Source organism: Motacilla alba, chromosome 1A (genome assembly GCF_015832195.1).
Source record: "Motacilla alba alba isolate MOTALB_02 chromosome 1A, Motacilla_alba_V1.0_pri, whole genome shotgun sequence".
NCBI classification, from domain to species: domain Eukaryota; kingdom Metazoa; phylum Chordata; class Aves; order Passeriformes; family Motacillidae; genus Motacilla; species Motacilla alba.
Window position 1 is genome coordinate 32,264,630 of NC_052031.1, and position 26,277 is coordinate 32,290,906.

At 41.7% G+C, this 26,277-nt stretch overlaps 1 protein-coding gene across 1 annotated transcript; it reads right to left on the bottom strand.

The window, feature by feature from the left end:
- Nucleotides 1–19,751: 19,751 nt before the first annotated feature.
- AVPR1A (arginine vasopressin receptor 1A) lies at nucleotides 19,752–25,562 on the bottom strand. Its single transcript, XM_038155382.1, has 2 exons — nucleotides 24,405–25,562; nucleotides 19,752–22,732 (listed from the first exon to the last, which is right to left on the bottom strand). Exons 1-2 carry the CDS (start codon nucleotides 25,411–25,413, stop codon nucleotides 22,449–22,451), a joined length of 1,293 nt encoding a protein of 430 aa, XP_038011310.1. The 5' UTR covers nucleotides 25,414–25,562; the 3' UTR covers nucleotides 19,752–22,448.
- Between the last annotated feature and the right edge of the window lie 715 nt (nucleotides 25,563–26,277).

A 26,277-nucleotide genomic window follows, 5' to 3' on the forward strand; every position in this document is an offset into this window, starting at 1 on the left:
GTTATGAGTTGAGAGCTTTTTCTTATTATTTTATGCAGCCTTTTCCTCCTTCCCCTTCTTCCTTGTCCTCTTCCTGCTACTGTTTTTTTATTAGGCTGTGTGAGTGTTGCCTGAAAGGGGTAGTCAGCTGAAATGAGACAGGTGCATTGATAAACATGATCGCATTAGCAAGAAACAAAAGGTGTGGACAAGAAATGAAATCATTGTAATGAGACCAAGTGAAGAGGCCTGTGAGCTACAGATCAGTGGAAGCAATGTGGGATCACATTGGGAAGAGATCAAAATATGTTTGCCTGCTCTTCTGCTTATTCTAGTCACCTACCTTTGCTACTGGCCAGAACAGGATCCTGGAGTAGCTGGGATCTGTACATATCTACTGCTCTGCTGCTATGACATCACTGAACAAGGGAGTGCTCAAGGGGACAACAAGTATCACTTGGTGTGGTTTAACCCACTTTCTAAAACTACTTATTTCAATATCATTAGCTTTTGGTTTTAAAACAGCGCAGACACTTTCAGTATCCATGTAAAAAAAATCTTCAGCTGTTGGAAAAATGTCTGTGGCTCACCCAAATCTGCAAAGACAACCTCTTTCTGTAAGGAATCATCAGGAAAGGAAAAACAGCACCCTAGGAAATTTTTCCATGTTCTCTTTGAACTTGATCAGTAATTGCTCAAATATCAAGAATTTATTCTTCAGTTTATGCTTTATAAATTGATAAAATAATTAGTTATTTGGCAATGCTCACACATTTGTCAGCACACCCTGAGATGTCCTTTTGCATTAGCTGCTTTTCCATCTCCCCAGCTGTAAAACACAGAGATATCTAATTGATTGGTGAATCAGATGTTCCCATCCTGGGGGCTATTGTTGTACTTATTACAGCGCATTATTTAAATCAATATTTGGGTAATATAAAGAGTAAATGGGTACTATGGGAAATAAGATCTCAGACATATAGAACATATATCTATCAATAAAACATCTATTCCACCAGAAAGCAGTGTATGAACATTATGTGTTTGATATACCTGCAGTTCCAGAGAAAGGCTGGTGCAGCAATTGGCAAGAGCAGTCCCTGGAAAATGGGTAAAAAAGCCCCCATGAATCAGTGGTTACCATTTTTCTAAATTCCAAACAGCCAGCTGGCATTTAATTGCAATAGATTGATAATTCTTAAACTGTCAAGAGCTTTCAGTGATCAATAAATAATTTTGATAAATTTTTGTGAAATAATAAAATACTTTGATCTTAAAGGATTAGGCTTTTAAGTTAGGGAGCCTATAAGATAGTGCCAGTAACAGAAATCTAAGGAAGACAAGCCTTAGACAGAAAGGTAATTCATAAACACCTCATGCTGGATGGATTTCTTGTTGGGTGGTAGTGTGCAGGATGAGATCAGTATGTCATTTACATGTGCTATTTGTGACATTCAAAAAGACTACAGGGAGTGGGGAGTTATTGTATGGATGTCCAAAGTCATGGTCCCATGCGCTTCTCAATATGGTAGAGAGTGAGCGTGTGCCATGTGACATAAACATTAGGGATCATCGTGACTTCTGCTGTGCCTGGAAAATGCTATGGATGAAGAGTAGCTCTCTTAGTTTGTTGGGAAGCTCTTCATTTGGAGAGCTAGGCCCCAACAGTGGTTTTTAGAAACACCCCTGGAAACTTGTGGCTCTGGTTTTTGCTCCAGTGCGGGATGGCTGCCGCGGCTGCTGCCGAGGCCTGTCGTAGTGTGAGGTCTCACTCTCAGGAGAATGCTGGCCCAAGCTCCACCACCAGGGAGAGAAGGAGCTGCTTCATTTTCCTTGGAGCCTTCTCTCCCCTCAGCATGCCTCTCTTCTCGGTCAGCTGTGGGGAAGGCAGCTCATGGCAGGTGTTACCCCTCACAGGCTCCATGCCTGAAGAGCCACCAACCCGCTGCCTGTCACAGGCAAGTCAGGTGGCAACTGGCATTTCCAAAACCCTGGATTATTTTATCCCACAGGATAAATATGGTTTTAAAAAATATTTTGCCCCAGGGCATAAGATATATTTCAGAAGCACGAGAGCTTTGCAGTAGTAGCACATGTCCACAGTGTGGTGCCAGTGTAATGGTGAGCTGGACCTGGCCACCGTTGCTGGAGGCAACGGAGGCAGTTTCTGAGGAAACACAGTACCTCTTGTTTTGTTGTGGGATTTGTTTAGTTTGGGTTGGGTTTGGTTTGGTAGTTTATCGTGTTTTGTTTTGTTTGTTTGTTTGTTTTTTTGTTGTTGCTGATGTTGGTTTTGGTATATTTTTCTCTTAAGCACTGAGACAAACACAAGCTTTCTTCATATTGTCCAAACACTGACACACATCAAGGTGTTCTTTCAGAGCCACTTGTCTCTGTTCTCCCAGCGTTATTTAGGTGCTAGGTACCCTAGTCCTACCAAACCAATGGGACTCAACCACGTCAGCATGATAGCAGCCCTTTAGCAGGGTCAGCATCAGTGCAAAGGCTGAGTCCAAGAGCCATCCATGATGATGGATACATGGGCCTTCCCCAGCACCACCACTGCTTCTCGGGACTTCTGCTCCTACCAGTGACTGCAGGAGACCCAGAGAGAATGTGGTGCGAGTTTTCAGACTCTTCCTGGTGGCAAAATGGGGTTTTAAATACCTTCACCACAAGATTCATCTTTCTGTGGAAAACCACAGTTTTGAGTGGAAACAAAGTCTATTTGTTTTCATTTATATGGACCCTGTAGGGTAGACAGGCAGGTTATATAAACTCAGATAAAACTCAGCTTGATTCCTGAACTCATGTTTGAGGAACATCCTGCCTGTTACTTAAGGACACTTCAACCTCAGCTCTAAAGGAGAAAGCAGGTGCCGAGGTGCCTGTGTGTCCCAGAATCTGTTAATCTTTTTAAGAAAAGTTTCTTTTTAAAGAAAATTGTCCTACTGGTACAGAAAACCCTCTGCAGAGCCAAAATCATGACAATGGATTCTGGATGGACTGACAAATCCAGCTGAAGTATTCTGCAAGAAATCGACAGCTGTGTTGAGGACTAGAACAACTACAAATGAATAAATTGCTGGTATTTCTAGCTCAATATGTCTTCAAATCAGAATGAGTGTTTCTGGAGTCTCCTTGACAGTGAGTTACGCAGACAAAGGGAGTTAAACCCTTGACAGTGAGTTTAACAGACACAGAAGACAGAGTGCCAGTTTGTTTTTCCAGAGCTCATATAATGCTGTGTAGGCAGTATCTTAATGATAATGAATGTTATTTGTCTTTAGGAGCTTATTGCCTTTGTAACCAACAAGGCTGACTTACACTTCTGTCTCCCAGACAGTCACTGTTAATCATTGCCTACGCGAGAGACTGGAACAGTTGTAGCAGGGGTGTTCCTACCCAAGGGTTACCTAGCTTTGGGTCAGCACCAGTACAAACCACAATGGACCCCACCTCACGCGCAAATGCACACTTGAAAAATTCACTTGTTATTACTGCAGTCGTCAGTTGCACTATAGTCTGTTTGCTTGGCCCCAAAACATCTAGTGTATTTCTTTATTAATTGTAATGTAAGAGTCTATAAAATTCTCATGATTTTTAAAGTGTGTAACCAAGAAGGCTGATAACCCCTCTCAGTACAGTGCAAAGAATGAATGCTTTGTGACATAGATGAAAGCACAGTTCTGAATCAACCCATTTATAAAAATTAAAAATTGGAAGGTAATGAGGAATTCATGCAAGCTGTAACATAATCAAGAATGTCCACATCATCACTTGGGAACATCTACTGTGTGGCTATTTATATTTTTTGTTACTGGGGTAGCTACATGAAGGTTTTCTGTAGGTTTAATAAATATCTGAGTATTTAAAGTCTGACAGAAATGATTCTGTATCATTCACAACTCAGCTCTGACAATACATTTTAGATCAAGGCCCTTAAATATAGGGCCTTGAAGAATATAGGTAGAATATTACGACATTGTTTAAGTTCTTAAGGCACATGGCAAACACCAAAATGTGCATGCAGCCTTAATAAAAGGTGTGGATGGATGTTGAAAAGGAATAATTTACCAATAAAGTGCATAACATGGAGGAATTTCAGTGCAGAAAGGACTTTTCAGAAGTAAGAACTGAAAGGTTTGTAGGAGAACTCTGATAGAAATTGAAATTCTGTTTGGGAATAAAAAAATCTGTAAGCAAATCAGACACAGTATCAAATTAATGCTTGTAACAATTTAAAGAGATCTCATTATTAGCCAATCTAAATTGTAATTTTTCTTCATCTGAAAACACTTTGAATCCTCTTCCAGGGCTGATGGGTAAGTGTCTTGTAGTGTTATGGAAAACAAGCAGGGATATTTTTGTCTTCTGCTTGTTGGAAATGTGAAGCCAGTTCTCAGAGCCACTCTCAGAGCACGTTAAGATGCTCACGTGAGCTTTGTGTGTGGTTGCAAAGCACACAGCAATCCCCCAAGGTAACTAGCAGGGATTAGGAAACAGCTGCAGTACTGCCAGCTGCACCACTTCACCACTATGTTTTTAACATGGAGTGTGTTGTTGCCATCAATGGCTGATTTTCTTCACCAGATGTTCAGGACACCTGTGATTTCAAGCACCTCCATTTTCCTTTCTTGAATAAAGAGTCAAGCTCTTATGATGAAAATCCTGTCTCACAACTGAATAGTTCACACAGCTGAATAGAACGTGAGGCTCATTTCCAAAACTGGAATTTTCATGTTTTCTCTTAGAAGGTGTAGGAAAGGAAACATGGTTTGAAAGAAAAGGAAAAAAACTCAGTTGAATGCTAGTGTAAGAGTGTTTTTAGAGGAAGGTTCATCTCATTATCATATTGCAAGATGATTTTTTCAAGTTGCATATGGTGGAAGGATGTGCTCTCCAAAGCTAAGGTTTAATTTCATTTCAATGAAAGAAAAACATAAAAATATCCTAATTGAGCTATTTTATTTAATCTAAAAAGCCCTTGGCTTCCTGGAGTGGGTGGCAATTACAAACATGAGGTAGATAGAGATTATTTTATACCTGTGAATTAGTATATCTACTTTTTTTTTTTGCCATATGCCTTTTAATAACTAGGATTTGTGTCTTGCTTGTAGAATTGTCTGCATAATGGTGAAACCAGTGATCTTTTGTAAATCATGCAGGAGAGATAAGTTTTCCCATAACAGACTTCACAGGAAACACCACTTTGCTATTATGTTTTTAAACTGTCAAGCATTTTTGTGCTACTTGAAAAAATTACAATAAATAGAACTGATGAGGGTAATATTTAATCCATTTATTAACTGATGGTACCTTTTGTTCAAAAGTTTTACATTCCCATTTTTGTTGTAGACTGGGTGATGAATGAGGTGTAGAGAACATTTTCTCTACATTTGGAAGGTTTATAACATTCTATTTCATATTTTTTGTTATTGGTGGGTCACTTCTAGAACGTATGATAACCACTGCAGTTCTGCCCACGCTGGAGTCCCTTGAGCTTTCCTATATTGATATGCTTCACATGTCTCTTCACACACCTACATCCTGCACTCACACCACACACACGTGTGCCCAAGAACATACCAGAGCAGGAAAACCATTGCTACAACTTTTAATTCTGCTGCTGAACAACATCTGTAAGTTCTGCTGTAAATGTTCAGACACTCCAGTCCACAGTCACACCAACAGGGCAAGGGGATCAGGAAGACAGCAGCCAGCTAAGAGGGCATCCACAGCCTGATTTCAGAGGCCATGAATAAAATCAGAGTCACAGTGACTGTAGGAAAGGACATTATGTGCTGCATGCTAGAAGGTGCAGAGATGCCTTGCTCTTACTTTTGCAAAACAAGTAAACTGTCATCCAGAGTCACCAGATGCCGTCCTAAATATGTCAGCACTCCTGCACCTCACAAGAAACTTTTTTACCTGAGTCAAAAAAATGCACATGAAAATGGAGAATGTTTTTCTTCTCCACCAGGGAAAAAATTGGAAGTAGACTTGCTTACTTGACAGGTGGGATTTGTAAATAATTTGGGGTTTAAGAGAGAGCAACTTTTGCAAAGAAATGAGAAGTTTTCTGAGAACTCTAAGTAAAAGTCGTTTACTGAGAGTCTTAGAAAGCAAATGATTTGTAGGTTAGAAAGACAAAAGTACAGAATTGGGTGCTGGTGGCAATGACACTGTGATGTGAGACGATTGCCCAGACCCCAAGTGTGGGTACTTAACCTGGCCGTGTCCTAGTGGCTCCCTGGGGAAATGAGCATCACCCTTTCTCACTCCCTCACATTTCTTTTAGAAACTGATGAAAATCTGGCTGCATAAGAAACTGGAATTATCAGACCAGGAGAAGATGCTGTGGGTTTGTTGTACCAGTATTTACAAGTAGATCTGAAAACATCACATATCCCAAACTTTTTAAATAGTCTGCACAGTGAACAGCATTACGTAGTTCTGTACCAAAAAAAAAAAAAAGTTCCTTGGCAGGAGGATTTTGAATTTATCCAGACATGATAGAGCAGTAATCTGTCTACAAATTCAAGTCCTATTTCTGTTTGAATGCCAGATGGACTAACTTGAACAGGTGCAGGAATGTCCTACTCATAGACTAGATTGTTGATCCACAGGTGCAGCTCAGACAACTGATGAATAGGTTAAACTGGAGTTTAAAAATCCTTGCACAGTCAAAATAGAATTTAGAATTCCTTGTAGCTAGTGAGGATTTCAGGGCAGGAGACTGGTTACTATAATAAATGATAAAACAATTTTTCTACTGCCAGTCATTCAGTGGGATTAAATAATAGCTTTTATTTCTGTGGTAAGTACTACTCATTCACTTTTTCTTGCTCCTTTCTAACATTTCCACTGTCTAGAATAGATGTAAATGCAGTCCTAAGCTGTAACTCTCCTGGAGTGTAACAGCAAATTTAACTCTTCTGTTCTCCTTCATGGGAAAGAGGAAAGGTGCATGGCCTTTCCTTGAAACAGCTGATGACTTGCAGAGGTGTCTTCAAGAGAGCATGAAAGAAAACCAACCCAGATGCCAAATGTTGTCTGTTTGCGTCTTCTTGGGATCGGAAAACTGATTTAATAGACTATAAATTTATTTGTGGGTTGTTTTTGCTTCTTTTTCCCCCAAGGGAATAGAAATCAGTTTGTTTACAGAACAGATTAGCTGTCTGCTGAGAACCATGCTTATAGGTCAGAGATGAACTGTCCCTAGGGTGAAGAGTAGATGGAGAGCTAATGGTAAGAGTTTGCAAAGTTCATGTTTGTGCTGCAGTCTTCTTCCTATTACAAGTTATGACCCAAGAAATCAGGGATAGTCAGCTAATCTAATACTTACTGTAAAAGACAAATTCAGCTAAAAAACCCCCAGCCAAAACCAATAAACACAGTAGTGAGCTAAAAAGAGCAGGGCTTTTAGGTTTGCTTAGATCTTCATCTTCAAAAGCAGATGAATTCCTCTTGAAGTCTCATACTGATTTGGATGGTTTCCCTCAAGGCTCTTCACTCATATAAGGGCCTTGAAAAGAATATTGTCTCATAGCCCAAAGGCTGCTGCTGTTAACCAGGGGCCATGTAAGCTTCACTTACCTCTGCAGTGAGCCACCAGACACACAACCTGCTGTTGCAAAGCACTGGCATGTGGGATTTTTCTCCCCCTCTTTCACATCTGTGCAGTTCTCCAACCCTTAAACATTTGATGACTCACAGTTGGTGTACCAATACCTGTTCAACAGATTCTTAGATCTTCGCTGCTCCCCAGTGACTGACTTCATGACACCTGTATCCTGAGTCATTTGCTGGTGAGCGCTGTCCCTGTTTTGCAGAAAAGACCCAGTTTTAACAAGGAGAACCCCAAGAGGACATACCCATCTTGCTCCCACTAGCCCCTGCCTCAAATGTTTTGGTACTGCACCAGGACCCAGCATTACAGCTGGCAGTAAAAGGCAGAAGATAGTCTCAGACTGGGACTAGGACTGGCAGGTACATTCCCAGGCTGAGATCCTCCAGAGGCAGCAGATCAGCCCCTACTAATTCATTGCACAGCACTGCCCACAGGGAGTCCTCAGCTCAGTGCTGTACAGCACCAAGAAATTGCACTGATTTCTGTAACATGACTTTGAAACACACACAGCAGACTACTCATGTCTACTTCACCCCAATATTTGGCACACCTGGCACAGGGGAAGTCAGTGCCCTTTCAAGGCTGCATCTTCCTACAGCTGCTCTTCCCTTTGTCTGTACTGCTGTGGCAACAAGTGTCCCTCCTTCCCTTCCTCCTGCTTTCCATTTCCATGTCACTAATTGCAGAAGAGGGGAGTCAACCTGACCATTGAGCTTTTCTTTCCTCCTCTCTTACAGAAGGGGATGGATCTCAATCAAGCACTTAGCTATTAAACATGTGAATCTTTGTAAGTCTCAAGGTTGTATGTACACTGAGTATTGCAGTTTTCCAGTGTGCACAAATGTCTATCTCTGAGCCTTCCCAGGGTGTCTGAGACTTGTCAGATGCTGCAAGACTGATGGGTCCTGGTTTGTATTGCAAATCCACACTGTGAACAATACAAGGAGTATCTATTTATTCTTGTTAACAAAAGCAGCGTGAGAGCATAGCTGTCTCTCCAAATTCAAGGTTTTACAGTGGTTTTGTACCAGCAGTGAAGTGACCTGCAGCCTGTTTCCCACTTAGATCCTGCCCAGGCAGATATCTGTAGGCTGTAAATTTCTACTGTACCCCATGACTGATATATTTTAACTAAGAGATATTAGCTCTTAATAGAAAAACTCCCTAAAAGTTCACACACATTCCTTTTCCAGTTTTTGACACATGCCATAAAAGTGCTTACCTCATTCTTTATTTTGTCTTACCTTGGTCAAATCATAAAATAGACAGAGTGTTCTTTTAGAAATGGGAAATCATTTGGGGTCATCTAAAAATTTCTACTGGCTTTCAACTCTTGAGCGCTTGTTTATCATTTGCCATTTATATCTTCTTTTTGTGCATGCATTTATTATTTCTAGCCATAAATATCCTTGCAGCAGGGAGTAGAGGGGAGTTCTGTAGTGGATTATGACTTTCTTTCAAGACATTTGTAATTTGTCAACCAGTGCTGGTCCAGCTGGGACTATGGGATTGCTATTTCTAAAGAAAACTCACTTTTGAAAAATGTAAGGTAAGAAAATCTACCCTTAGATTTATGCACACAAAAGTTGATTAAATTCAGCGATTTCTATCCCAGTTTTTACATCTTAAACTAAAGAGAAAAATGAAAGATTAACACTGACTTTAGTGATATTGCAAAGATATAGCATGAATGGGAGCCATATGTTGGCCTAGAGGCAGAAGGACTGAGAAGTTTTAGAAAAGCTCTATTAAAATACTATTTTCTTTCTAATTGATCCACACTGAAAAGGTTCTAAATGAGCCATATCCAGAGAGTAACAGCCCCTATGCATTCCACTGGCAGATCCTTAAAATATTCTCTGAGATTAGAGGAACACACAGGAAGTGAAAAACTCCTAATATTTTGGGGTGTGATGTTTATTGCATTATTTGCTAACAATGAAAAATTACATCATTCAGAGTCTGAAAGGTACACAAACCTCTTCTATAGTCCTTGAAGATGAAAATACATTATTTGAATCTCTCTTGTTTTGAAATGTTTGGGATCAGGCTTTCAAAGCTCTGTCTCTTCAGCTAAGGCATACTGCAGTGAACTACATTCAATGAGCTTTGCTAAGGCTGCTATCAAAGTTATGCAGCACTCCATCTCTTTTGTCAATTTAAAACAAATACCCAGGAATAAGGGGTTGACTGTAGTCCAGCAGACTTTTAATAGAATTGCCTTTAGTGTACTCATTAGAGGGAATTTTCAAAGCAACCAAGAAAATTTATGAAGTAGGAATCTCCAAATACACAGTCCCAGGTTTCCCAGGAGCCCAAACATTAAATGTCATCAATTTGAAAAGAGATGCTCTAAATATTTTGCTGTAGTATAATAATAGCAATACTAATACTACAGCTAATAACAACTATTGTTAATGTTGTTGTTGTTGTTGTTATACTGCAAAGAAATATTACAATGGAAGAAAAATCTGCTCAGAAGTCATATCATATGCATTAGCAAGCACTTGATGATTTCTCAAACTTGGTCCATGCACAGAGGTTATTGAGAAAAAAGGAGGATGCAGGACTAGAGTTCACAGAAAAGTTACTGCAGCTTTAGCAAGCTAATACTGTTTTTTCTCACTTTCTCAGAGATCAGCAGCATCCTCAGGGCAGCCCAGTGCTGAAAGAAGACAGGAATGGCCTGTCAGAGTCCAATACTCCCTGACGGGGTTCTTTTAGATATTCCACACATGGAAGGTGAAATGTTTAATGTCAAATGTATTTCTTTAAAGATAGTTTATGTTGTGGGGGTTTCTGATTTAGCAGAGTAATAGAAAATATATTGAAAAACACAAAACAGCTCTAAGTTAGACTTAGCAAAACATCCATTGCAACTGCAACAAACAGTTCAATTGTTATCCATCTCTATAATATACTCCTTGTCATGACTCTGGGTATCCCCAGTTGTTGGAAAGGAATTTATTGGCTGAAAGCTGCTCAAGCCTGTTCTCTACAAAACACTTCTGCAAGTTGACTAGTTTTTATACTCCATGTCAGGCTGAGCCCCATAATCACTCCCCCATGCTCCTCTGGCTAACTCAGGGAGACATTTACACTCTTTTAATGAATTCAGTGAGAAACATTTACACTACCATTTGAGCCACTCAACTTTTCATAGCTGTTCATGTAAAACAAAGGTCATCCTCCTTTGCCAAGGAGTCCTGTTACAAAGAAGTTTTCTTTGCAACAGCTATGGTCAGTCATATCCTACATTATTCCTTGGGCTTCATGATTACATCACCCTTGACCATTTCCTCTGAGGCTTCGTCCCTTAGAGGGACTTATTAGTCAGTCACATGACCCAGAATTCTTCCTGCCTCATCTCTTTCTCATGCCCAGATTCTTCCCTTTTCAGTAATTTTAATTCTGCAGTTGATGTAATTTAAAAGACTGCTTGCTAACGTTTCCAGTTTGATTATACAACAAAGGAAGACTAAATTTTGGAGCTATAAGACCAAAATGGTTCCAAGTTTCAGTAAAATTAGAACATATATAGCGAAAATCAAAATTTGGCTTGTGTCTCAGCTGGATTGAACTGAATTTGACACAGAACAGCTGCAGGTTACTGGAAAGGCTGATGACAATGCATCTTTGTTACTTCTTAAGTCTAAAATTATTTTAATCCTATTTTTGTGTAAGATTGGGTATGGAGCATCTGTTGCTGTTTTGACATTATTTATGTTTTCATTATCCTTAATATTCAGTGGGCCAGCACAAAATTCAGATGCTGTTCAAAAGCCTTCTACACTTCAAATATTTCAGATTCCAGGTACCCAGCTCAGTGGGATATGATATCCAGTCCCTGAGGGGACACCTGTGAGCTTGCTGATGTGTGAAGAGATTGCCCTATGCCCAGAGAGAGATCCTTCTGAAAGCAGAATTGCTACATCATTGAATGCTCTCTTGTGCTTTTTCCTCCTGCATCTCCACAAGGCCAATTTGTAGTAAATTAGTAAAATGCTAATTCACTGGTCTTATGGTCTTATGGAAGGGAAAGGTGATTTTTATTTACAAAATCTCTTCACTGATTTTTACTCACTCACACGTTCACACACATATGCTCAGCAGCACTAAGACATGTATGTCAGGGCTTGCAGTGAAGAATTGGTGCCGATTTGCTGTCGTGCCCTTTGGAAGTGGGTGTTGTTTGAGATCTTTTGCCTCAGTAAGTCAACTGAGCCCTCATAATTCTTGCTTAACTTATCTGGTTATTTTATGGCTCCAGTCATGTTCTTCATCTTCTTGTTACCTTATCTTTAGGTCAGTTTGTTCCTTCTCTTATTTTGAATGAAATCGCACATACAGAGTATCAATCTGACCTGTCCTTTTAAACTTTGTTCTGCTGTTTCATCTGCAACTTTCACACAAATATTTCAATCCATAATCAACTAATAAATCTTCATATTTGTGTAACAAATCTCTACAAATTGCACTAATGCTGCTGTGTCCTGTCCAGGACTGTGGCGAGCTGCCAGTTGCAGTGTGTCACCCCATCACCTCATGCCAGTTTGACCTGGTAGATCCTGGCTGGTAGAGGGGCCATCCAATACAGCTCTGCATGGCCATAAATTTCACTCCAAAAGTGACACCCTCAGCAAACTTCCAGACATTCATCAGTAGGAAGCAAGGAGAATTTCCATGATCCTTAAGTGTCTCATATAATCTCTTTTCTTTAATCCTCAATTGATTTACTATAGAAAGACTGCATGAGATTGATTAGTTAGGGGATTGAATCCCCCACTAAGCACAAGGTAAACAAACTGTCATATAAAAACCCACCTGGATTCAGATGGATGAGAAAAGCACTGAAATCCAGGGATTAATTCCCAGCTGCATCTGAGCAAAGGCTCATAAAAGTGAATCATGTTGAAACCAGTAAGTGAAATGCTGCATTTAGACATACACATGAACTCATTCAGCTCTTAGGCCAGGCCTGGCTAAAAGAATAACAATTAAAAGTAACAGAGCAAATAACATTCTTTAAAAGATTATTCAAAGCATTTTTAAAAGATTGCCATGAGGCAATCTAATTGGAAATGGAGAAGTCCCTAAAGGGAAGACTGTGCTTTGTACCAATGCCACAGTTTTATCATAAGTGTCAGGGTTCAATGGGTAAGAATCAATTTTCCTGCTGTCCTCCCAGTAGCTACACAAGAGACTGGCTGCTGGTTGTATATTTACCTACTGCATCCCTTCAGATAACACTCATTCAAGCCCAGCTCCAAGAACAACTGAAAATAACATACATATCACATCCCTTTAATTCTTTGTCAGGTTGTCAAAACTGAAGTTTTACTTTTGCCTGAGAGTGCACACCACAGAGGAAAGGTATTTTTGTCCTTGAAGTGCCAACATTTTATAAAAAATAAACTTACCAACCTCTAGGGAAAAACATTTTGAACAGAGAGAAGCCAGGAATGCTAGGGCTGCCTCCTCTGATACAGCCTGCTGTTGGAAGAAACAGTGTGCTGGCCTTCTCTAGTCCTTGGGGTCATACAGAAGTTTCAGAGCTGGTGTTATTTCTGTCTCACACGTTTCTTCTCCCACCATTAAAGTGACAGAATTGTGGCCATTTCCTTTTGTGACAAAGAATGTAATTTCTTATCCCATCGCTGCTGTTGCCTCACTCTACATAACAGCTGCCAGTCTTATGAGCAAGCTTCCTTCTTTGTACAAATGCTTTCACTGGAGAGTGCTGAAATTAAGAAATGAGTTCTTCCTGATGGCAAACACAGTTACACAAAAGAGCAAAGGTAAATTAATTGAAGGCATGTTTGCATAGCTTCATTATTAAAATCAGTATCTCCAACATGTATAGTTTTCTGTAATTTATAAGTCAGATAAGTATAACAATCAATAATTTTCCCATAATGCTTGGAAAATATTTCTGTAGTATGGAAGAATTCTCTCATGCTTCGTACATGATTGCGAGACAGAAAAGAACTTCAAGTTAAGAAGATTAACAAAAAGACTAAGAAAGAACAGTTTCAAACACTCTTCATTTCAAATTTATTCAATTTTGAAAACTGAGTACTCTCTTTCTGTCATGTAATACCTATAAATCACAGAGTCTCACAAAACTGCATTTTAAAATATTTATGCTTTATAACTGATTGATCCAAATGTTTGGAATATGTTACGAATGTGTCTGCTAATTAGCAATATGTTGGCTTGCTCTGTCTTTTTCACTGAAATGAAAGCTTGAGGATTTGCATCCTTTTTTCCAACTCCTGCTAACAAGCTCACAGAGAAGAATCTCAGCTAATGCATGTGCTACTCAAAAAACCAACCAAACAAACAAAACCCAAACAAAACAAAAAATAACCCAGAAAAACTCCTATTTAGTTCTCATCTCATCTACAAGACACTTTTATAGACCTATCCTTCCATGATCTGGTTTTTAATTGTTGAAGAAGTTCAGCCCCTATTTTTGGAAATGTTCCCATCCCAGCTAGCAGCATGTGAAAAAGGATTTTAACCACTTGTCTCCTATAAGTGACTCAGTTTCTCTTCATGCTCCCACAGAGCCAAGGGTAAATCAGTACTCACACTGCTGGTCTGGAAGACCTCATTTGAGGGTACTCCATCATACTCCAAGGGTGGGAGTTGTTTCCCAGTTTCCTGAGCCTGGTTGGTTTCCCAGAGTTTGCTAATCTGGGGCAGGAGTTGAGGAGTGTGAGTTCTCTGCCCTGCTGCCAGCCCAGCAGCAGTGTGGGTAAGCCCTGCCTGTACCCTCCTCCTGGCTTCGGGAGGAAGGACACAAGTGCAAGTGCCCCACTGAGTTTCTGCACTCCCTTGTGTCCTTGTCCTCAGCAGGATTTAAAAACTGTAGTGGAAAAATACCCACAATCATGTTTGTAAATACTCAATCATGTTTGTAAATGCAGAGTTACTCTTGCCAAACCAGAGTGCCTTTCTAGTGGGAGCTGGAGGGTGCTGAGGTGGCTTCTGGGGTGTCTGGTTCATGCTCCCTGTTTTCCCTACTCTCAAGGAAAACCTGGCCTCCCCACACAGGTACCTGGACTTTGAGACACACAGGGTTTGTTTCTGTTTTTTGCATGAACCTGACATCTCTGATGGAAAAAGGCCATTTTTCATCAAAGGTCAAATCTGGGGTTTTTCCACTAAACCATTACGTTGCTTTAACTTTCCTTTTAAACACTTGTGAAGAAAATATGACCAGAACCACTGAGTCATTTTTTGTGCTCATGCTGAAAACCGCCATTGATGGCATCTGGTGCAAACCATTTTACACTGATTATATTCTCAAAATTGTTATAATTGAGTAGTTTCTTAGGGAAACAGGACTTGGGATGCAGTATGTGGCAGACATACTTTTCCTTATTATTCCTTTTCACTCCACACAATATTGCCAAGAATTTTAGGTATCACCCTGACTTCCATCCCCCCCACCCCAACTCTTTGTGTAAATAATATCTTTCTATGTTGTACACTGACCTTAGGATTGTCTTATCTGAGTATCTTGAGAGTTCTGCCTAATTAGGGATGTTCTCACAAATCTACCTTTAAGGACAAAGGAGATGGAAAGGTTCAGCACGCACAGATGGGACACACAGAGAGATTAGATGCAGAGATTTTTCCCTCTTTGTAAGGCTAGAGATGTCATCTGGGTGTGAGGAAGTAAATTGATCTCTAGGCAAATTTTGGTTTGGTCTTCCTTGTGACACAATTAACGAAAGCACCCAGCTGGCAGAAGCTTAGCAATATGAGCCCCTTTGGTTAGTGATAGCATCATCAACTCCATCCAAAATAATATTATGCTATTCAATGGTAATATTTTGTAGTTGCCCTTAAAGAAAGTAAAATCCTGAACTAGTAACATGGAGGTGTCTGCAGATATCTCTCAGAAAAGCCTATAGTACTTGTAGACAGCTGTCTGCAGTACATGTGTACCAATTTGAGCTAGCTGTCTACCTGCCATTAAAAAAAAAATTAATAAATAGTTTTATCTATATATCAATGGAGATAAGGGCACTGTTCTTGATATCCTCTACATGATGACTTCCTGGTCTCCAGAAATTAGTTTTGTATTGGCCACAAAAATAATCACTCTCGCTCAGATGCACCCACATGCATTGTAAGTACATTCATGCGGATGAATTCCACCTTTGTGTCCTCTAGCTTAAAATGCTTATATTGAGGCACTTGGGTCATAAATTTGGAAAGAAATGAGATTTTTTTGTTTAATTACACTATGCCTTACACTGTGATCTGTGAGACAGAAGAGCAAGCACTAATGACATAGCTTGACAGAGAGAGTCAAAATGGAATTCTTCACGGTTCTTTGGATCATCTCATCTCAGTACAGAATGTTTAAAATATAGTTTTTCAGGGGAATTGCCATAATAAATGAAAAAAACCTCAACCCCCCAAACAAACAACAAAACAACACAAAGATAGAACTCTTTCCTCATTTTTCATATTCTACTCAATTTTATAACCGATAAGCCCCAAACCTATCCCTTTAATAAAGAACATTTGTAACCATACATCACAGTTTAGGATTCTTCATCCTCTGATCATCAGCTTTATGGTGAACTAGGTTATCAGAGATACATAACTCAATCCCTGCTCTTTTCTGTTGAAGGAGACAAGTACAATTTGGTTTGAGAAATGAGGTTATATATAGTTGCACAAATTTATCTTTCCCTTTTTTTTAATTATTTACTGCATATAATTCTTTGTACTGCATGTAATTCCTGACTGCCCTCACAATGTTTGGAGTATTGGAGATAATGGGACCACATAAGGAATGAAATCCACCTGAATGCCAAAGTGTCTCACTGAACTCAACCCTTAGCTCTATGTCCCTACGTGTAAGATGTGGAAGCCATTCCTCTGCTCCCGTGGAAACCCTGAAATGTCTCACATTTAGAAAATATAATGGTGGCTATTTAATAATGTTTGCTTCTTCTCTGGAAGAGGATTATTCAGATTAATTGTGTAGAAAATTAGGCTGATGATTTGATTTCCTTTTTTTTTCACATCTCAGCCAACAACAAAGTGAATTGTTTTCTGTGGTTTCCTCTGAGGTGACTGGCACATACAGTATTTCAGAGGGTGCATTTGTCTGTGCCTACCCCAGTTTGCAGATTTCTTACTCTGCATAGCTCTGCCTCTGCCTGCTTTACACAGAGCCAGGAAAGAGCATTGGCTCTCCTAATCTTTGGTTTTGCTACACTGTTTTGTACAGTTATTACTCTTATTTAGAAAAACATTTGAGCAGCACCTAAGCAAGTTTCTCCTTTTGATAATAATGCTACAAAGTTACATACCTCCTAGTCCTCTGGGTTCTTTATCTACTGCTTCTCGCTTCCACATAATCTTCAACCAAGATCTTTCTAAAATACTAGGAAGATTGTTGCCTTTTAGCTTGAAGATTTAGTCAACTATTACGGTGTTTACCCTGACTATCACCTCTTGCCAAAAAGGGGAATGATATTTAAGCTTTTTCCTTTCTCCTCCCAGAAAACTCTGTGTCTGTTTATATTTCCCAGAGGACACATTTGCTTTGGGGCAGCCAAGGGCCTACAAGTCACATGTTGAAGGCTTAACCTGGAGAGATCATTTTCCTTTTTCTGGACATAGCCTTGAAGCATCTCAGCAGAGATACTTGTAAGGAGCTTCATGCAGTTACAGATCCAGGAGGCAAGGGGCTCTTTTTCTAAGTACATAAAACATATCTTAAAATTGAAAAATGGAAAGCATTTTGATACTTTCAAATAACCTTTGAGATTGGATGTTTTATTTGCTCTCTGAGTCACCAGTTCATGTCTCTCCCAATGTTCACTGTGGGTTTTTTATTTTATAAGATCCACATTCCTCCCTCCAAAAGCACTTTGAAATTAATGTGCTTTAATGACGACCCTGTCTGCTGCTGGCCCTGTGATCCCTGTCCCCATTCTTGCTGCCATCATTACCAGGGTCAGGAGAGACTATGGCAGGGGTAATCACAGCAGTAACAGTGGAAGAGGCTGAGGCAGTGACTGCCAGTCTCTGATTACCTATTCCACATCTTCCACAATGGGCTTTGTGCCCTGGAGAGACAATGATAATTTTGCCATCTTTTGCCACAAAGGTGTAAAAGCTGATGGGACACCAACAGACTGCATTGCCAATGCTTTGCTTGAAAAGGAATATTGAACTTGTACACAGTACTTCTTAGCCATCTGTCCTGTAAGAATTTATGGAGAAAGATAATCATCATTACCCTGAACTGAGGATGGATAACTTGGGAGTCTTTTGCTTGCAGAGCACTGAGAAAGGGCTCTATCCCAAAGCCTCCTCTTCCATCTACCCCCCTGGAAAAACAAATGTTGGAAATAGGAGAAAATATTGGGATTGTGCAAAAGATTCTTCCATTACTGGAATAAAGTTCACCCATATCCAACAGCATCCTGATCAGCCTAGAACTAGAGAGGCTTGCCAGTCTTCTCACCATAGAGCTGAAGAGAAAGCTTTGCACTCCTGATGATGCCTCACAGCCATGCTTTTCAGAAATTAAGTAACCCAATGGACTGTATCAAAAATTCAGCTGAAAATGTCCTTAAGGAGAACTAAGGCTAACTTGTATGTAAACTGTTACTCTAAGCAAGTTTATACTACAACATGCAAATTACTGAGCAGTTGTACCAAAATAGTGATAGAGTGTTAATTAACACTGAACTGGATCCAGGGCTTTCTGCAGGACCAGTCCTGGGAGAGGCAGACCCGTGCTGGCTGGCTCTAGTGAAGCTCAGCAGGAACTAGTTGTGGTTGCTGTTTGCTTGCTTTTTGCACAGCTGCACAAACCATTCTGCATGACTTACCAGCTGGACCTGCTCTTATGCGAGGGACTGTTACCAGAACCAGTCAGGACTGCTCCCCATGGAGCAGCTGTGATCTAGTCCTGGACCTTGAAACGTGTCCATTTACTTATCCTGCAATTCCTTAACTCAAGTACCAAGCGATATATTTTCCAGTAAATCCCATTCCTAAAGAAAAACATAGAAAACTAGCTTGCAAGAGTAACTACAGCTCCAACTAGTGTCTTTCTGCCTCCCCATTCTTCCATGTATACAAGGGACTGAAACTTGTGCAGACCCTTTTCTAGAAGAGGACACTGTATTTAATTAGTCCTTTTTGTTGGTGGGGAACTCAGCCTGAGAGAATTCTGTAAGAGTTTTTTTTTTTTCTTTATGCAACAAGTAACTTATTTCAGCAGTAGCTATATTGTAAGGCCTGTGTTCACTTCCCAAAGGTGGGTCACCAGTATCTGCCCTAGGACAGCATCAGCTTTGCAGGGCCTTTCTTTCTTCTGCCCTGCTTTCCATATGCAGCAGCTGGAAAGGAGCATGCAGGCACTTCTAGCAAGGTCCTTCAATCTCGACAATTTGGAATTGGCTATAAGATTTTGTGCAGACAAAACATTTGTCTTTGAAGTACTGAGTGCACATGAATTTGTGTCTTCTTGTAGATTTTAGTCTTAATGTGATAATGCAGGGGGAGAAAACCCAACCTATTTTGGTTTTTGGTTTGTTTTTTCGTGTTTTTTTTTTTTTTCTGAGCTAACAATATATTTGCCTGCAAACTTAAAAAATATTAATGAAAAGAAGCTTTTTGGCAACTTAGTTTCTTATATGAATGAACAAAATCCTTTCTGTCTTCTGTGTCATCTCCACTTTTGCCATTTAATTGAATTTAAAATGCATGAATTCTAGTAACACCAGTACGTACAGAGTACAGGGTCTTCAATCATATTCAAAACTTTCAATCATGTTTTATGTTAGAAGATAAGTATTTAAAACAAAAATATCAAAATAACTCCTCTGGGACATGAATAAGTGCTCAGTTGCATGTTTTAACAATACTAACAGCATATAGTGGAAAGCTGATTGCATGTTCCTTCTTTGCTTGTGTCCTTCATTCACTACGTATAATAGAAAAACATTTTAGTTTTGTTCACTCCTTAAAGCTTTTCATGGACACAACTTATTAAATGAAGACATTTTGAATTTTGTAAAATATATTTAGTAATACCAAATACATTTCTTGCCCTCCAAAATGTAGACAAGCAAAAAACCCAAAATGCTTCTGATCAAATAAATATGCAGGTTTATTAGAGCAAGTTTCCATGTGTTAAATTAGCAATGGTTTCACAACTTTTTGTTTCCTTCTGTTTCCATTAGGGCACCCTCATGATAACCCAAAGTAGCTTTTAGAAAAATATATCCACAGATGAACCATTAAAAATATTGGCTGTATCTTCCAACATTACAACTATGTGAAAAAGTCAGTATTTACAAAAAAAGTCAGGAAATCAAATATTGACAAATTGTGTTGTTGTCAGTTTAATTACAGAAGCTATAGGACATTCACAGGGGATATTTATGCTGAGAAGCCCCAAGTATACACCTAGATTTTGTAACTTATTTGAAAAAAACCTAAATTTATACTTTGGGTCTGTTTGGTTTAATACATATACTGGTCATTACCCAGTTCATTTTTATTTTCAACAATATTCTACGCACATTTTTTTCATTATATTTTCTTTTTGAATGTAAAGTGTAATAGAAAAACCATTCAATTATGCAAACATGAAAATTCTGTTAGTACAGCTAATTGGTTCTTAATACATATTTCATGTACAAAGAAAGTAGTAGCACAAACAGAAAACTAGGCAAAGGATAGTGTACTTAATTTGAAATACTTGCAGTCTCAGTAACTGTGAATTACCTACTTGCAAAATATACACAGTACACATAATGTGCACAAACACACACACAACATCACTGCATGCTGGGGTTTTTTTGACTAAAATATAGTTTCAGGTTCACAAACCTTCGTCCAGAGTTGGTGAGAGCTGTAGAGAGCACATTTGTACATTAAAGCTGTAGAGAGCACATTTGTATATTAAAGGTGGTCCAAAAGCTAGTCTGTTAATTGTAAGCCATTCCACCACACTGTCCTCTGGCTTCTGGTGCTCTGAACAACAGCAAACACAAGGAAAGAAGAGAATGGAGCCAAGATTTTCTTTAGTGACAAAAAAAAAAAAAAATTCTTTTAGGTATAATATTCCCTATTCTTTCCCCAAAATAATCATTGGGGAGCTTCTGGAGTGTTTAAGATGATCTTATTCTGCACCTAACTCTATTAATTTCTGCTACCATTATTGAGGCAGGCATGGGCACCATCCTCAGTGAAAGCCACATGCCATCTCCTCAAGCAATGAGAGAAGCAATCTTGTTTGTTAGGTTTGGGTGAGAAAGAGAGAGACCTGCTGCTGAGCTTCCTCCTTGCACGCACGTTATGCAGCCACTCTGGTGTCCCAGTGCTGCAGCAGCCAGCTGGGACTGTGTCACCATTCCTGCAGGGGGTCAGGCGAGCACCTGGATTTCAGGATCCGGCAAGCTCAGGAGAACAGAGCAGACAGGTAGCTGTACTTCTCAAAGAGATTCTCAAGACTTAAAAACTCAGCAAAACTTACTCAAGGAGCTTCAAAACCCAACTCAATATACGAGACAGGCTCCAAGGAAAGATGTAATAGGATTGTTTACCACATAAATGAACTACAGTCAATTTAGCATGCATTGTATTGAAAACAAGCACACCTTGAATGCTTTGTAATTAGCAAATGTGTTGTGATGGCTTTTTATTGCAGTTTACTGACAATTTTTAAGAGTATATTTTCATGAGCTGGCAACAAAAAATAATAATAGAAAAAGACAAGCCGACAACATAGACAATTTTTGTATGTTCCCAGAAGACTTGTAAGTTTGATTCTCAGATCTGTGTCTTGAAATGCACTGCTTCTACAGCTCCTACCAAATGACTACACTCTTCTGAGCTCGTGAGGCTATTTGCTTGACAACCTAGCAATGTAGCATAATCCTAGATGTCCCAGTGAATTAAAAAAGATGGTATTCCTACCAGTAAAGCAAGTGGTTCTGGTATTCATTATGAGTTTTCTTGGTGCAACTGTTTGTAACGGAGCTGAGCTAGTCATAGCATATCACTTATTTATCAATATATATTTTTAAAGTTAGTTTAAAAAAATGAAAGTAGGTGCTACAACACACACGCACACACAAATATGCTGTATAATTTCCATCAACATCAAGGGAAGTAGATATGTCACCCTAAAAATGACACCCCACAATACACATACAGACATCGATAGCACTAAAAGATTTGCCTTCTCAAGGGCTGTTAAATTTCAGAGTCTGAGAACTGCTAGAACTTTACAAGATGAAGCATCACAAGCAACTGAATTTCAGCAACTCAGAGTCCGTCTAACCCCATTTCTTATCTGGACAGCCAAGACTTTTTTCCAACTCCTTTCTGGTAATGTTTAAGACTAAACTGTAATCTTACTCATATTGTCTTCTTTCCCCGTGACTTCATCAGACAATCTTGAGAAGTTTTATGCATTAACACTTGGAGTTAGCCCAATACATGAAAACTCTATTGTTTTGGCTGTTTTAAACAGCAAGCAACAATGCACTTAGTACTTTAGGAACAGACAAAAATGAAAATAAATGCTATTTAAAAAAATAACTGCTTTATTGTTGCCATACCTTCCTGATCTGTTGCCCAAATCCTAAAAAACTTTCAGAAAATAATTTACATACTGCAGCATAGCTTATCAAGCAAGGGGGCACTTTTTGTCTCATGGCCATCTTAGTCATTCCTTGGTACCATGATGGTGCCCTGGATTGGCATGAAGTGCCATGGCACAACCGTTCCAAGCCCTGGGACAGGACTGCAATCCCTGCCTGCCCTGAGGCCTGTCTCACGTTGGGATGGGGATGAAGCTGGTCGATTTGGAGTGGGGCATCTCCCTCCATGTGTTTAGGCTGTGGGATGGGCTTCTGTTGTTGGTGAAAGAAGTCTGTCGCCTGCTATGGCTGTTTGAATCTTCTTTACTCAGCGTTTGCTTTATTTTTTGGCAGCAAGGGAAGCTCTGTAGGCAGTCTTGGAGGAGGTGCCCGCTGAAGAACATGTAGATCCAGGGGTTACAGCAACTGTTCAGGCTGGCCAGCAGAGCCGTAACAGTAGTTGCAGTGTTTTCAGAATCTGGGGAGGGGGGGAGAAAGCTGTTTAATCATCAAAAAAAAACATTTGCACCATTCAGTCAATTGCTTCATTAACCATTGGATTTATTCCCTTTAATATTTGAGTTCTAAATGTTGAGCTACAGCATTTTAAACAGATAATGTGAACATAATCAGTAAAGGTCTTATTTATGTATGGCGGCCATTGAAGTCAATGAGCATTTCTCTGAACTGACTTCAAAAAGCTGTGACAGAATAAGTTATGGGGTAATCCATCCAAAATAATGATTTAGTCACATTTCCACTGATGTGTATCCATGTGTTGATAAGCTCCGGCTTTAAATACTAAAAGGTTTTTTCCAGACCCTGGGAGACAATGGTAAAATTTCCACTGCTTTCAATAACACTGAATTTTGCTGTATATATTTGCATGCTGAAAAGTATTGAATGCTCAACTAACTACTGGATTGTCCATTAAATCTGGATTTTAGAGGTTGAACGAATTTTACTTAAACGAAAAATGGAACTTAGCACTATGGCATGAAAAAAACTACGGTGTTCTACCTTCAATAACCAGTTAATAGTTAGATCAAATACTCTAAATATGTATTTAGTCCAATCAATTATTAGTGACTTTTCTTTGTAAATATTGAATCTTAAAAAAAGTATAATTACTGTGTTATGCAGTTCCATAGATTTAAAGAATCTCTTCAAACATACCTATCAAATCTGTTCAATTAGATTTCATTCCCTTTGAAGCAAAAAAAAAAAACTTTTTACTGCAAGCCTTTATTTCTCTATAGAGATTTGCATTATAGGCTTGACTTTAGTCCCATATTAGAGGCAATCAACACTCTTACTACAGTCAGTCATGATCTGGGGATATTTTTAAAAATCAAGAAATTATGGATTCCAACATTTTGATTTGCTGCTCTCTCATTATGAGGAAACAGAATACATGTCACTATGCTGCCTGTCCTTACCTATGTAATAGCTTTTAAACTCACCAATTTTTTTCAGCCATATTTAACAGCGGGACAGATATCTCCAAAGTCTAAACTGCCACTGATTCATGAAAATCGGTGGCTTGACTAATGGAGCGCTCAGAGGTGACTGCCTTGCTGAGAGGAAGGGTTCAGGGTGCGCTCAGCCCTATTATTTGACAGCAGTTACAGGAAAGAAGACATAATAAGTTCTCTCTTCATGGAACTGCCCCGACATGCGTGTGTGCATACTTCTCAACAATACCAAACATTTCTAAAGTTTTCTTATCCGCGGCTTCAAACGGACGAAAATGTTTCTGGTTCAAATTACGGCAGCAGATACTCCGCTTTCCATCCGCTCCTTTTGCGGCTGCCGCCAGCCGCCCCTCTGGCTGCCCCCGGGACGGGCCGGGCCGAGCCGAGCGCCGGGGCAGCCGCCGCTCCCGGGGCCGCCAGCTCCGGGACTACGAGCGGTGCCGGCGGGGCGGCCCCGAGGGCGGCGGCTGCCCCGGGCTGTCACTTCTCGCCCCCAGGAGAAGAACAGCGAGGCCGCTATTCCCCGGCGGGAGAGGGAGCCGTGCGGTCCCGCTCTCCGCTCCCGCGCCCCGTTTCCCCAGGCTCGGCTCAGCGCTGCGCGGGCGCCCCGGGACAGCCGGCTGCGCCCCGACGCGTGCGGGGCTGCCGCTGGGGACAAGCGGCGGCGTCACCTACCGAGCCAGGGGAAGCGCTGGTCCCAGACGGACCACATCTGGATGGTGAAAAAGGGCGCCCAGCAAACGACGTACACCGAGACGATGACGAAGGTCATCTTGACGGTGCGGATCTTGGCGCGGGAGATGGTTTTGACGTTGCTGACACAAGGGGCGAGCAGCAGCCCCCGTCGCGGGCCACCATCATCACCTGCCCGCCGCCCGCCACCCGCTGCCGCCGCCTCCCCCGGGCGCGTCTTGCCCCGGACGTTGCGCCAGATGCGGTAGCAGATGAAGCCGTAGCAGATGATGAGGATGAGGACGGGCGCGATGAAGATGCCGCCGGTGATCCAAGTGATGTAGGCGCGGGGCCCCCAGGGCATGATGAAGTGCGCCCAGCAGTCGTAGACCTGCGAGCCGCGCTCCACTTCGCTGAGGGAGAAGATGAAGTACTGCGGGGTGCTGAGCAGCAGGCTGAGCGCCCAGGCCGCCGCGATCATCCCGTACGAGCGCTTGGTGGGCTGCTGCAGCGTCTTCAGCGGGTGGCAGACGGCGATGTAGCGGTCGGCGGTCATGGCCACCAGCATGTACGCCGAGGCGAACATGCCGAAGACCTGCAGGTGCTTGACGACGCGGCAGAGCCCGTCGGGGCCGTGGAAGCGGTGGGTCACCTCCCAGCAGAGCTGGGGCAGCACCTGGAAGAAGGCCACCACCAGGTCGGCCAGGCTGAGGTGGCGGATGAAGAGGTGCATGCGGGACGCCTTGCGCGGCGTGCGCCGCAGGGCCAGCAGCACGCTGCCGTTCCCCACCACCGCCACCGCGAAGGTGACGGCCAGCACCGCGATCTCCAGCTTCGCCAGCTCCTCGTCCCGCCCGAAGGGATCCCAGCCGCCCAGGCTGCCGTTCGGCGACCCCGACCACGCCTCGGGACTGGGGCTGCTGCCGCCGCCGGGCTCCGCCGCCCGCCACCGGCTGCCATTCCCGGGTAAGGGCACGGCCCGGGGGGAGCCGGCGCCGCCGGCGAGGCGCATGGAGGGGCTGCGCCAAGGGGCCCGGCCCGACCCCCGCACCGCCGCTCGCCCTCCTTTCCCCCTCCGGCGGCCGGAGCGCCGGGCCAGGTGCCTTTATCCCCCCGGCCGCGGGAGGCGAGGCGAGGCGAGGGGGAGCTCCCGTGCCAGTGGCTGCCCGGCGCCTGACGCCAGCCCCCTCCTTCCCCCGGCAGCCGCCGCCCGCTCGCCCCGCCACGGGAGCGGGGCCGCTCCGCCCCAAAGCGCCGCGCCGAGCGAGCGGGGACCGGCCGCGGGAAGGGCTGCTGCGGTCGGAGCGATGCTGCCGGAGAGCTCCCTCACGGTCAGGTACAGCAGCACTTATAATTGCCAGTAAAATTGCCGTAATCATGCAGAGCAAATGGAGCACAACAGCCTGCACACCCCCATCTGCCTTCTAGCCAAGGCAAAGTGACTTGTCGGTAAGAGGGGCTGGTTTGGTCCTGAGAGAGTCCACCTGGGCCTTTGGCATTTCACTGGGATCAACCCCAGAGATGTAAAATACTAGGAAAAATAGCAATCTAATGTCTCTGAATGTTTCAGGACTTCATCTCGGACAGTAAATGTCACCCAAGCCTTAGCATAGGTCTAAACCACACGTTTCTGCAAGTACAAGCAAATCTCCACATCTGCTGGAGAGTTTCTGGCAGTGGGCCATTAAAATTCTTGTTTTAAACACGGTTTAGATGAAGAGTGTTCTTGCTCTTGGTAGAATGAACGGACTTGGTGAAAATGTTGGTCCCATTGTCACGAGTGTGGATTATATCCTGATTTCACTGGTACCTGAATTTGACCCTTCATTTAGAAACTCCTTCCTTCAGCCACACAAAAACGCCTAAGATCACAACA